This window comes from Acinonyx jubatus, chromosome D2 (assembly GCF_027475565.1).
Source record: "Acinonyx jubatus isolate Ajub_Pintada_27869175 chromosome D2, VMU_Ajub_asm_v1.0, whole genome shotgun sequence".
NCBI classification, from domain to species: Eukaryota; Metazoa; Chordata; class Mammalia; order Carnivora; family Felidae; genus Acinonyx; species Acinonyx jubatus.
In genome coordinates, this window is record NC_069393.1 from 53,188,074 (window position 1) to 53,201,951 (window position 13,878).

The 13,878-nt window shown below is 38.9% G+C and overlaps 1 protein-coding gene and 1 long non-coding RNA gene across 10 annotated transcripts in view; one reads left to right on the forward strand and one right to left on the reverse strand.

Moving 5' to 3' along the window:
* Window positions 1–13,878, forward strand: part of LOC106965836 (uncharacterized) — a 30,736-nt gene that overhangs the window by 3,832 nt on the left and 13,026 nt on the right. For 2 of the 5 annotated variants that reach the window (XR_003421219.2, XR_003421220.2), the window contains one exon: window positions 5,216–5,370. The exons of the other annotated variants lie outside the window; for them this stretch is intronic. This is a non-coding gene — a long non-coding RNA (uncharacterized LOC106965836). The remainder of the gene's footprint in view (window positions 1–5,215; window positions 5,371–13,878) is intronic. 5 annotated transcript variants of the gene reach the window in all.
* The window catches only part of LOC106965834 (cytochrome P450 2C21), a 48,360-nt gene continuing 34,762 nt past the window's right edge, over window positions 281–13,878 (reverse strand). For 4 of the 5 annotated variants that reach the window (XM_053207387.1, XM_027062670.2, XM_053207386.1 and 1 more), the window contains 2 exons: window positions 12,508–12,649; window positions 281–4,647 (listed from right to left, as the gene is read on the reverse strand). In XM_053207387.1, the coding sequence (XP_053063362.1) occupies window positions 4,466–4,647; window positions 12,508–12,649 (324 nt within the window). In that variant the 3' untranslated portion in view covers window positions 281–4,465. Of the gene's footprint in view, window positions 4,648–10,827; window positions 10,972–12,507; window positions 12,650–13,878 lie in introns of all 5 variants that reach the window. The other variant, XR_008292234.1, reaches the window with a different exon arrangement.

Sequence of the window (13,878 nt, forward strand, 5' to 3'; positions counted from 1 at the left end):
TTTTCATATATTTGGGGTTTTCTTGTTATCTGATATTTTTAAAATTACTACTAAAGTTTACTTAGTATGGTTTTCTTTCAATTTGCATTCATTAGTTTATTATCTTGCAAACTAGTAATTCGGGTCATTTATTTTAAGGCACAGTTAAAATTTTCTGCTCTGAGTTACAGAGTAAAAAAAAAAAATCTGCCATTTTAAGTGTTAGAAGTTCAAGTTTTCTTTTCTAGAGATTTTCTTTTTTTTTTAATTTTTTTAAAATGTTTTATTTATTTTTGAGAGAGAGACAGAGCATGAACGGGGGAGGGTCAGAGAGGGAGACACAGAATCTGAAGCAGGCTCCAGGCTCTGAGCTGTCAGCACAGAGCCCGACGCAGGGCTCGAACTCACGGACCGTGAGATCATGACCTGAGCCGAAGTCGGATGCTTAACCGACTGAGCCACCCAGGCGCCCCATCTAGAGATTTTCTTTTGTTTTGAATTTATATAAATGTTTATTAACCTTTATAGTCAAGTTAAAAAAGAGTTCTGTTGAATTGAGGAAAATTTATAATCTAATTCATTAGTTATTTAATTTGGAGATAAGTCAAGGTAAGCTAATTTGTTGAGAAAACATTTCATAGAACATGGAAAAATTCTATCAAACTCTCTTGAGCAAGCTAGGGAATCCATTTGGAGTTCATAGCCAGATTTCTATTTCCTTATTTGCTCTTTGTTTTCTGCAGTAATTGTGTGGTCAGACTATGGCTTGAGCTAAAGATTTAACTTTAAAGTCCTTCCTGGGGGTCGGCAGCGGGGGGTGAGGGGGTTGCCTGGGTGGCTCTGTTGGTTAAGCACCTCACTTTGGCTCAGGTCATGATCTTAAGGTTTGTGAGTTCAAACCCCACATCTCAGCCTCCACTGTCAGCACAGAGCCTGCCTCAGATCCTTTGTGCTCCTCTCTCTCTGCCCTTCCCCTGCTTGTACTCTCTCTCTCTCAAAAATAAATCTTTAAAAAAAAATGTAAATAAAGTACTTGCTGGGACAGGGCAATCTCCTTTATATTTTGACCTAACTCATTTATACCATTCTGTGTGGCTATTTTATTTCTTTTGAGATGAAAGAGAAAAAATTACGCAGAACACTTCAGATTTCTCATGTATTTACCTACAGGAGGACACGAAGCTCCTGATGAGCTAGAAGCATTAATTCCCAGTACAACATGCATTTATATAGTTTATACAATTGTTGTAAATACTAAGAAACCCTTTCTGGAAAGTCCTTTATCTTTGCTTAAAGCCATATAAAATCAATATAAAGTTTTTTTCTTTAATTTTTATATAAGGAATTTTTTCTAGCCTTGAGATCAGACATATAACATTGTATAAACATAAGGTGTACAGCATAATGATTTGATATATGTATATATTACAGATTACCACAATAAGGTTATTTAACACAAGCCTCCCTCCATAGTTACAATTTTTTTGCATATGGTGAGAACTTTTAAAATCTATTCTCTTAGCAACTTTCAACAATATGATATAGTTTTGTTAACTATAGTCACCATGCTATACATTACATCCCCACAACTTACTCATCTTACAACTGGAAGCTTGTACCATTTGACCATATTAACTCATTTACCCCACCACCCACCCCTGGCAACCACTAATCTGTTCTCTGTGTCTATCCAGTTTTTTAGATTCCATATATAAGTGAGATCATACAGTATTTGTCTTTCTCTGACTTACTTCATTTAGCATAACGTGTTGAAGATCCAACCATGTTGTTGCAAATGGCAGATTTTTTTTATGGCTGAATAATACTCCATTGTATATACAATTGACCTGTGACCAGCAGAGGTTTGAAATAAATATATAGTACTGTATATTTTTAAAAATTTTTAATAAAAATATACAGTACTATAAATATATTTTCTCATGATTTTCTTAATATTTTTTCCCTAGCTTTGCTTTATTATAAGAATACACTACCTAATATACAAAATATGTGTTAAGCAACTGTTTATGTTACCAGTAAGGCTTCTGGTGAACAGTAGGCTTTAGTAAAGTTTTGAGGGAGTCAAAAGTTATACACAGAGGAAGCTTTAGTGTTTTCTCTGTATAGTATCACATCATCTGCAAATAGTGACAATTTTATTTCCTTACCAATTTGGATGTGTTTTCTTTTCTTCCCCTGCCACCCCCTTTTTTCCTTTTTCTTATCTGAATGCTGTGCTTAGCACTTCTAGTACTATGTTGAATAAAAGTGGTGAGATTGGGCACCTTTGTTTCCTTATATTAGAGGAAAAGCTCTAAGTTTTTCACCGTTGAGGTTGATGTTAGCTGTGGGTTTGTCAGATATGGCCTTTGTTATGTTGTGGTATGTTCCCTCTGAGCCCACTTTGTTGAGAGCTTTTATCATGAATGGATGTTGAATTTTGTCAAATACTTTTTCCGAAGTTATTGAGATCATGTGATTTTTTTTTTTTTTTATCCTTCACTTATTTTTTGGAATAGTTTAAGGGGAATATGTTTTAGGTCTTCTTCTTTTAAATGTTTGGTAGAATTCACTAGTGAAGCCATCTGGTCCTGGACTTGTTTTTATTGGGAGTTTTTTGATTACTGATTAAATTTCCTTACTAGTAATCAGCCTGTTTAGCTTCAGGCTTTTGTTTTTAAGATTTTATTTTTCAGTAATCTCCATACCCATCGTGGGGCTCAAACTCACAACCCCGAGATCAGGAGTTGCATGCTTTTCCGACTGAGCCAGCCAGGCGTTCCCAGGTTTATTCTTGATCCTTGCGTGCAGCTCCCCCAAGACTTTCAGGCTTCAGCTCAAGTGGAGGTGTTTACTTGGTCCTTCTTACTTGGCCAGCTCTGATCTCTATTCTTTTTCTTCTACTCCGGAGAATCTGCAAAAATTATTTTCAGATTCTAAGGCTCTTAAATATTTTATAGTTAGCCTTTCAGCCACTCAGCACCTGATTTCAAATCAGAAATCACCTCAAAAATAAAATCATACAAGTATCAGAGTTCCCAATATAGATTTCCCAAGCCCTCTGTTATCTTGTCCCCACAAATCCTCACAGCTTTCATCTTGTTCCCATGCTGACAAATTTATATGCACGTGTAAGTCAGAAAGAGACAGAGACAGAGAGACCAAGTCCTAGATATATAGATGTTATTTATTTCTGGAAATTCCTGGTCATTGCAATGAAATATTTACAGGTGATAGGATTTCCTACTTGAAAATCTATGAAGTTTTAGTTAAAAATTACTAAATCTACCAAAGAATTCAATCCTCAATATTATACAAGGATTTGATCAAATAGTGTTTTGATTATATACTCATGATAGAAAAGTAAACAGACACATAACTTTTGTCTTATGCTTCAGTATGTATGAAAAATAAAAGTGCACATGTATGTGCAGCCACTTCACATTTATTCCTGAATAATGAAAGACACATATAGCAGCCTTTTTATATCAACAAAAATTCAAAAATAAATACCCTTGAATAAGGAGATAATTTTAAAAATTATAGCCATACAACAGGGTATTTTTATTTATATGACTTATAAAAATATGTCACCAGCAAATCATAGGTATATTATAAATATATGTGTATACACACATACATAAAAACCCATATTTCTGATATGTGTATTCAAATATAACCATACATACACATCACCTTCCCCTATTCTTTGCCTTACTATGTCTGTGTATGTGTGTGTCTCCATTTGTGTGTTTAACCAGTAGGGGAAAACAGGAAGGGCATCCTTGGACAGAGCAGCAAATTCAAGTTTTATCTCATGTTATTGCCTCTGGCTAGAATGATCTTCTGTTTTCTCCCTGCATGTATATACTTATACATACATGTATACACAAACATGCATCACACATGATTTTTTTTTTTATTTTATTTTGAGAGAGATTGAGCACAAGCAGGCAAGGGGCAGAGAGAGAGAATCCCAAGCAGGCTCCAAGCTCAGCACAGAGCCTGACATGGGGCTCGATCTCATGACTGTAAGATCATGGCTTAAGCTGAAATCAAGTGGGATGCTTAACCAACTAAGCCACCCAGGTGCCCCCCCCCCCGTTATTTTTTAATAATTATTGGGAAAAAAACAAATTGTACATGCCAAACTATCAAGAGATTATTCCCCTGGAGAGCTAACTGGAGTAAGAGACGAGCAAATTTTATATATTTAAAACACTTTTTTAACTCAGGATAATTTTTAATATTCAATATGACATTTGAAGTCTCTTACATTTGGTATACACTGCAGATGAGATACAGCTTAAGATCTCACAATTACAAAAAGAATTTTATTGGAAAGTGAGTTTTTGTTCCATGTGGGGAAATCTGAACTGAATCTGAAAGGATGAGGAAAATTAGAAGAGACAGGGTCAGGAATGTCATACAGCTAACACACAGGACAGAAAGCATCTGGCTTGTTCACATGAGGCCTGACCTTTCTTCAGACTGGAATGAAGCACAGCTTATATATGGGCGGTGCAGCACCCACCCCATTGACAATTGGGGCAGTTTCAAGGTCCTTTGGATCAACCACAGATTTCAACGTAAAATGCTGTAAAATGTTGGTCAGTAGTAAAAACAGCTCCATGCGGGCCAGGCCTTCTCCAATACAAACTCTCTTTCCTAAAAATGACACATAAATTAAATACTCATTTAATTTTTTTTCTGAGTCAGCACACAGGGAAGAAAATAAATATATTAATAGACTAATTAACCTATGCCTTCTTTTGTCTACACTGAAACCTGGTTACCTTCATTTCCTCAGTACGTTTCTGTGGGCATGTGTAAAGGCCAGGGCAGGTCACCACAAGATGGGCCACTTTGGCATAAAAAATATTTTTAGTTAAAAGCAATCAAAACCCAGCAGATTCAAGAAAAGCTCCTTACCTCTCCCTCAACTTCCAGCTTATACCAAGAAGAGAGCAATTAACAGAGATTCTTCTTTACCTAAGAAACTTCTCTGCGTAACAGGGAGACCTTTGTTTTTGAAACATCTCTCTCACCTTCCCGCTAACGGTGTTCCTTCCCTGTGAATCCCCAGACCCCTTCCCCTCTCCTTAGCTCAGGACGTCATAGAAACCTCATGTTGCCTGACTGTATTTGAAATTTCATGTCTGTGGATTCCCCATATCTATGAAACTAAATTTGGTTTTCTCCTCTTAATCTGTCTCATGTCAATTTCACTTTTTAGTCTAGCTAGGAAGGACCTTGAAAGGCAGAGGAAAATTTTTCATCCCGGACACCTGGCCTAGTTGGTAGTACACTTTAACACACTGGATGCTGCTTGTCACAAACATAGCTGTGGCTGGGAGATCCTTGGGACATCTGACCTAGAGCCGACAGAAGGTAAGATTTCCTACCATGTCAGTCTCCTGGAATCTGAGGAGTCTGATAGAGCAAGAACGGTGAGAGTCATTCTCTCTTTCTAAATTCAGATTAGCAGGAGAAAATACTTGTGTAACTAGGTCCTTGGGCTTAGCAACTCTTGGTAAATTTGGTAGAGCACTCTTTTGGAGGAAATAGATTAAGCAGAGATAGTCTTTGTTTTCCTTGTTTCTTTTATGTTGTTTGTCATAATAAGGAATTAGCATAGGGCAGAAAGCAGGCATAGGCCCTATAAGCCTGCTGTTTAAAGGACATCTTGGAAACTAAAGCTGCAAAACTGGTAGGTGCGGGTCGAACACTTAAAAGCTGTTAGAGCACTTGCCACCTTAAGAAGGTTCCTGTGATAGGATAAATTGGTCACAGAACAGGTTAGATTAACACTTGGCCACCTGCCAACCTCAAGGAAACAGCTGTGTAATGAGGTACACTTGAAAACAACACACAATCCCCAACTCTGTGGCACATTCCTCTTAGGAATGAGTGTGGCTCCAAGACACCCAAGATTTAGCTGAAAGAAAAACCAGATAGGGTTTTTCCCTTTGTCTTGTTCATAGAACAAGCTCCTAAGAGCTTGGCTTTGTGAGCAGTGATAATATGCTCTTTGGTCTCCACCATCTGGAGGAGATACACCTATCTGGGTGCACCTTAATGTCCAATTGAAAGGAAGAGGGATATGAGTCTCTCTCTTTTTCTGTCTGGCCATGCCAACTCTCAAGGGTGTTTGTCATGAGAAGTCCCAGCCCATAGGAGCCTTTATATTCTCAACCTTCATTTCTTGTTAGTGCTGGAAACTGCCATTATAGGAGCACATGCCTAGTGTCACGGATTATTGTCTTTGACTGGAAGCATCTCAAGATTTTGTTGGAGACCAGCAATGAAGGCCTCTGCTTTCTTAGATTAATTATGGGAGTAAACTTTTGGATCATGAGGGCTGTGTCATCTATGCCCTTTCTCTGGACACCTCTTGTATCTTTGGTTAAGGCATTAAAAGGCTTATTGGTTTGAGTTGCTCATAAGAGATCCTACTCATCAATGGCCCGACGACAGATCCTTTAAATTAGTTAATGTTTGAAAAAAGAAGAAAAACATTTTAAACTTAGTTGAATGGCTAGCCTCAGGGATTCCCTTGATAAGATGAAAGAAGAGGAACTAGACTTAAAATAAAGGTCCACATACAACATAAATTCTCCCTAAAATGCCTATTTTAACTTCCCTTTCCCTATAAGGATTTACAGAGAGCACTCCAACTTCATCTCTACGTTCAAATTCTACAGGATGCTCATGTAATTGCTGAAAGCCAGGAAAGGAATTTAACAAAAGCAATAAGGCTGACTTTGCTTCTACCTTCCAGGGCACTGTAATTAGTTTATGACAGCTTCAGGCATTCCTAGGCAATGTACTTGGCTAGTGTATCCTAGACCCCCAAGGCAAAAGAATTTGTGTCCCCTGGACAGCTGCAAAGCTTTTAAATTATCAAGCCCTTTTAACCTCTACTTTCAAAGGGTCCTAGCAAATTTAGAGAGAAATTAAAAAGATTAATCACTAGTCACAACCCTCCCTTCAGAGAGGAAACATGACCAAAATTTCTCCTAGGCCCTCCTATAAATGATCAGGGAAAGGCCAATATTCAGGGACTGTTAGAAGCCCAGATTAAATTGTGCAGCCAGAAAGAAGGCTTTTGTTAAAATGCTTCACACAGACTTTACAAAGGCATGAATCTTTTGATTCCCATTTTAATAAAAAATCTGCCTGATATAAAAAAGCAAATTTAGTTAAAAAAAAAAAAAAAGGGCCAATCCCATGATATTCAGGCTGCAATCCAGTCCTTTGAGGAATTAGAAACAACTCTCTTTCAAAGCTCTACAAAACCAGAGATGCAACTCTAGAAACAAGTCAAAGCTTACCTCTCTTTACCAATCCCCAAACCTGGTCTATTTCTCTCAAAATGTTTACAGATACTACAGAAGATTACAATTTGGAACAATATTGTTTAGGACTTAAAAGAATAATTAAATTTTAAATAGTAATTACACTGAAACTCTAAAAAAAAATTTTTTTTTTACCTTCTCTGTCCCTTGAAATTATAAATTTAATGTCTTTGAACACAGCCCACAATCACCTGAGACTGAAAAAAAAGCAAAAGGTGGGGTAGGGTGACAGTGGTAGGGGAAGAGGCCTTTCCAAGTACAAACTGCTAAAATGCCTCTTGTGTTCAGACTTGGAAAAAACTTGGATACTTTTCTCTGTGCCTTTGTGATGTAAATTTTCTACATTTATCATCTCTAGGATGTAAAAGCCTTTCTTTTAAATACAAACTTCAGGGGCACCTGAGTAGCTCAGTTGGTTATTTGACTTTTTTTCTTTTTTAAAGTTTATTTATTTTGAGAGAGAGAGCATGGAGGAGGGGCAGGGGTGGGGGGCAAGAGAATCCAAGCAGGCTCTATGCTGTCAGTGCAGAGCCCAATTCAGGGCTTGTCCCCACAAACCATGAGATCATGACCTGAGCTGAGATCAAGAGCTTATGCTCAACTGACTGAGCCACCCAGGAGCCCCAGTATCAGACTCTTGATATTGACTCAGGTCATGATCTCAGTCATGAGATCGAGCCCCACATTGGGCTCCGTGATGAGCTTGGAGTCTGCTTGGGATTCTCTCTCTCTCTCAAAATGAAAAAATAAACATTAAAAAAAATAAATTTGTAAAAGAGCTCCATTTAGTTGGCTTGAAGACAAGTACTTGTAAGGATTGGGCATTCTAAAACTCAGGAAGATAGAAACTAACCTAAATATTTTTCAAGTTTATGTGATCTCAGAAAATATTCAATATTAAATTTTTTAATGTTTATTCATTTCTGAGACAGACAGAGACAGAGCATGAACAGGGGAGGGGCAGAGAGAGAGGGAGACACAGAATGTGAAGCAGGCTCCAGGCTTTGAGCTGTCAGCACAGAGCCTGATGTGAGGCTCAAACTCACAAGCTGTGAGATCATGACCTGAGCCAAAGTTGGATGCTTAACCCACCAAGTCACCCAGGTGCCCCGAAAATATTCAATATTAAAGCTAATTTAAAGTTGTTGCTTTAGAGTACCTGGGTGACTCAGTTGGTTGAGACTCTGACTCTTGATTTCAGCTTAGGTCATGATCCACAGGGTCATGGGATCAGGCTCTACATTGGGCTCTATGCTCAGCATGGATTCTCTCTCTCCCTCTCCCCTGCTCGCATGCACTCTCTCTCTCTCTCTCTCTCTCAAAAAATTGTTGGTTTAATTAAAATAGCCATGTCTTTAGAGTTATCAGGATTAAATATAAAACTTTTATTCTGCCTATGTTTACTGAAAGTCAAATAAGTCCATATTATAGCTTACAAAATTTGTCAGGAAAAAGAAACTTAAAATAATGGTTGACTTTGTCTAATACCTTATAAAATTTTGTGGCTAGTCTCAGCATAACAGTTCAGAACAAGTAAATAGATGTAGGGGTGCCTGGTGGCTCAGTCAGTTGAGAGTCTCACTTCAGGTCATGATCTCACAGTTCATGAGTTCGAGCCCAACATTGGGCTCACTGCTGTCAGCTTGTCAGCACAGACCCCGCTTCAGATCCTCTGCCCCTCCCCTACTTGTGCTCTCCCAAAAAATAATAAAAATAAATAGATAGAAAGATAAAATAGTTTGCAGGTAAACTTTTTATTTAAAAAATAATAAAAATAAATAGATAGAAATAAGATTAAATGGTTTGTAGGTAAACTTTTAAAGGGCTACCAAAATCTTCAGTAACCTGAAGTTTTAAAGTTTGGCTAAGTTAAATGTTAAGTTAAATTCATTGAATATCTAGATCATTTCCAAATAAGATAAAATAATGAAACCTTAAGTACCGAACATAGGTTTATCTGTTTTTGTTTCTTTTTTAAAAAATTTGTTGATTTATTTTGAGAGAGAGAAAGTGAATGTGAGCAGGGGAGGGACAAAGAGAGAGAGCATCCCAAGCAGGCTCTGCAATGTCAGTGCAGAGCCCAATGCAGGGCTTGATCCCATGAACCATGAGATCACGACCTGAGCCAAAATCAAGAGCCAGTCACTTTACTGACTGAGCCACCCGGGCGTCCCTCTATTTTTGTCTTATTACAGAGAAACTAAAGATAAATTTGGGTCTGTGAGTAAACCTGGTTTGTTCTTTACTGAAAGACTGTACTATGATGAAGTACATGTTTCTAAGTTACAAAATGTATTCACAAATTTGCCAATCTAAAAAATACTGGTATTATAGTTCACTGTGAAAGTGAGGTACCTCCGTCACAGACCTGCTAATCTGTGACACCAGGCAGGCACTCCTGTAATGGGTCTTCCTGGCACAAACAGGAAACAAAGGTTGAGATGACAAAGGTTCCTATGGGTTGGGACCTCTTAAGAACTGTCATGGCCAGAGAAAGACTTGGAGACCCATTCTATTTGGCCACCAAGGTACACCCTGTTAAGTGCATCCTCCAGATGGTGGAGACCAAAGAGAATATTCTCACTGGTCACAAAGTCAAGCTCTTAGGACAAAGAACAAGACAAAAGGAAAAATCCTATCCTGTATATGTGCACTTCAACAGCTTTACCTAAGTGTTGGGTAGCTTGGAGCCACACTAATACTTGAAGGATGTGCCACAGGGTTGGGGATTGTGTGTTGTTTCACAGAGTGCCTTTTTCTTGAGGCTGGCAGGTGATCTGTTATCAATCCAACCTGTTCTGTGACCAACTTACCCTATCACAGGAGACTTCTTGAAGTGGTGAGTGCTCGAACAGGTTTTTAAAAAATATATTTTATTTTTTGGAGCACCTGGGTGGCTCAGTTGGTTGAGCATCTGCTTTTGGCTCAGGTCATGATCTCATGGTGGGTTTGTGAGTTCGAGCCCTGCATCGGGGTCTGTGCTGACAGTGAGGAGCCTGCTTGGAATTCTCTCTTTTTTAAAAAATTTTATTTTTTAAGCAAAATCCACACCCACCATGGGTCTCAAACCCACAACCTTGAGATCAAGAGTCACACACGCCACTGACCAAGCCAGCCAGGAGCCTTAGTTCTAACTTCTTTTAAGTGTTCAACCCATGTCCACCAGTTTTGCAGCTTTGACTTCCAAGAAGTCTGTTAGTAACAGCTTTGACTTCATGTACCCATTAACATAGGGCAAAGTTTGTAGGACAAGTGACATAAAAGACACTAAGGAGAACAAAGACCATCTCTGGGGGGAACAGATCAGTTACCGAAGAGTATCCTACAAAACTCAACAAGAGTCAGTCCCTAAGCCCAAGGAACCAGACCTACAAGTATTTTCTCCTGTTAATCTAAATTTGGAAAGAGAGAAAAAGGACTCTTATCATTCTTGCTCCACCAGACTCTGTAGATAGAGATTCTCAGAGACTGACATGCTAAGAAATCTTACCTTGTGCCAGCTGTCCTCAGGGACTTTTGGCTATCATAGTGTGTGGGGCGAGCAGGGTCCAGTGAGTTAAGGTGCCCGCTGACACATGAATTGTCTGTTGGGGAGCAAGAATTTCCTGTCCCCCTCAAGGTCCTCTTAGCTGGACTAAGAATCAAATTGACATGAGACAAATAAACAGAAGAAAACCAAATTCAATTTCACGTGTGCAGAGAATCCACACAGACCTGAAAATTCCAAAGATGATCAGGCAAAATAAGGTATTTATGTCATCCTGAACTAAGAGGGTAGGAAAAAAAGAAATATTACAAATCAGCCACAAACATACTAACTAATCACTAATCCCCAGACTGGCAATTTCAAATGCTGTCTAGAGTCTAGTCATTCCTCCAGCGGAAATAGCCCTCCATTCTACTCTGCCTGCTCATATTTTCTACATCATTCTAGATCCAGCTCAGATATCATTTCTTTTATGCAAAGTTCTTTGATGTGCTCAGAGCCTATAACTCCCTTCTTTATCTGTTTTCCATAACACTAGTTAATGCTTCTAAAACAGCACATTTCAGATGAAATTATAATTATTCACCTATCTCACATACTGGAGCATAAGTTCTTAAGGTAAGGCCTCAGATCTTGTAATGACACTCACAGTGTCAGGGCAAAAGTAGGTCTGCAAGCCCTGTGACTTGAATAGAAATCTCAAGGAGTCTCATTACGCAGTAATGGGCTCAAAATATAGGAAGAAAGGTAAGGAGTAGTATAGCAGCATCTTGCTTTGAGATAATCTCCGGGAGTTGCACATAATCCTGGGACCACGATAGCAAGGGTTGCTTGATACTTGTTTTTCTTAGATATTCAATCAGGAGCAAATCTCCTATTTTTGTCTCTGTTTCAATTACTTCTACAGGAAAGGCCTGTTACCCTCCTGTCTTCCTCCTGTTTCTCCTTTGGAGTGTGCTGAATATTTTCCATTTCTCCTGCCTTCCAGCTCTATTTTGTGTTTGTCTTTTATGCCTACTCTGTGTTCAGGAAGGTGATTTCTATAGATGCATAAACTGAGATGTTAGTTCCCTTCTGAGTTCTGAATAAATTCAGAGCATTGGACATTAAGAAAGTCAGAGTATTTATTCCCTCAATCCTACCCTGTCAGGCTATAGTTCAGGCAGTGGTTGTATCGCTTTACTATAGACACATCTCCCGTTGAGGCATCCACTCTTTCTTTCCTAAAGGTCTATTTGGATCCCAGTAATGCCCTCCTTCCCTCATCCTTTCCAATTTAGGATGGTAATCTCTTCCTGCTTATGCTAGTCTCTGAGTACTTTATATCTTGTTATTTACCTTAATCCTACCCACCCTCTGAAAATCGTCTCATTGTTACATTCTCTTTAATTAGCCTTTTTGAGTATGCCACCTGTTTCTTCCCAGACCACTGACAAATTAAAGGAAGATACTCAAATTTCCATTACCCTCTGCTCCTGCCCCTTTATAGGCATCTCAGTGGTGGGTCCTGGTGCCAAACTTGGTGAGGGCAGACTCCAATTGAACGAGAAATAACCTGGGCTTTGGGAGTGATGCCTCTAGCCTCATACAAATGACAATTTGTTCAGTCCAGAATAGCCTCCATGCAAAGCCTTCCTCATCTCACTGACCCCTGATGCATACATAAAAATGAAGCTTGCTTACCTGCTGAAAAAGCCAGGAAGTAGTCACTCTTCTTAAAGTTGCCACTTTCATCCAGGAAGTGGCCAGGATCAAACTGATCTGGGTTGGGAAACTCTTTGTCATCATGCAGGACAGAAGTCAGAGATGTTAATATGGTTGTGCCCTGATATAAAGAGAAACAGATAAACTGGATTATGATGGTCATGGAGCTTGAAATCCTTTTGTTTTATAGATGAGGAGACTGAGACACAGAAGTGATTTATTTATTCCATGTCACAGAACAAACTAATGACCAACCCTAACAGGTTTTAAATCATGTAATGGCAGTCCAAAGCACTGTTAACAGACTCCAAACTTTGTAGCCTCACACCAGCACTTGCTTTTCAGAAAACTAAGGGAGCTCCCTAGAGTGCACTGTTGACCAATGGATTTCAGTATTGTCTCAAGGTGCTGATGCCACTGAAAATGAGGTCTTCAAAACTCTACTTGAGTGGCCATATTCTTGAAAGCCCTTCATCTTCCCATCAAAATGACAAACTTAGGGGTGTCTGGCTGGCTCAGTTGGCAAAGTGTGGGATTCTTGGTCTCAGGGTCTACGGGTTCTGACTTTGGGCATAGAGCTTACTTAAAATTTTTTTAAAGGTAACAAACGGGTAAGTTTAAAAGAGCTATGCTGTTTCAACTGAGTTGTTGCATATTATTGTAGAAATGAGAGAGCATTTCTGCTTCCTAGTAGGGTGTTATTAAACTCATAGATACAGTGCAACATAATGACTTGGAGGTTAGTTTTCAAAATCAACTGAATCTTTGGAAGACAGTATGATCAGTCCTAGAATAGGCTTCCATATAAAGTTAGTTACAAAACACTTCTCCTGGCTGGTGGGACCATCTACTTCAGACTATAACAGAATAACTGCTTTGGAGTTGTCCTCACGACTAACACGAATATAAATCCAGAAAAAAAAGTATATGAAGAAACAGTTCTCTGGCACAGAACAAGAGGCAATCCAGGATTGTGATACTTCACTAAAGAAAAATTAGGAGGAAAGTGTTGTCAGGCAGAAATTCAGAGTGATTGTAGGGTCTACCTAAGAGTTCAGGGAGGTGAGGGTCAAGCAAAGTGCTACTCTTTTTTGAGCTAAGGAGACAGAGATAAAAACTTGGCATCTAGAATTCATGAAGAAGGATACAGGCCAAGAAGAACCTACAAATAGAGAGGATCTCAAAGGTATATAAGACCTATGACCTTATAAGACTCTGTGACCCATAATTATGGGTTGGGAGGCACAAACACAGGAAACTCCATGAAGCCTATCAGGGTACGACTGCTTGAGAACTGCAGGTGGATAACACATGTTGTGCAGTGATAGAGGAACTGAGGTTCCAACCCAG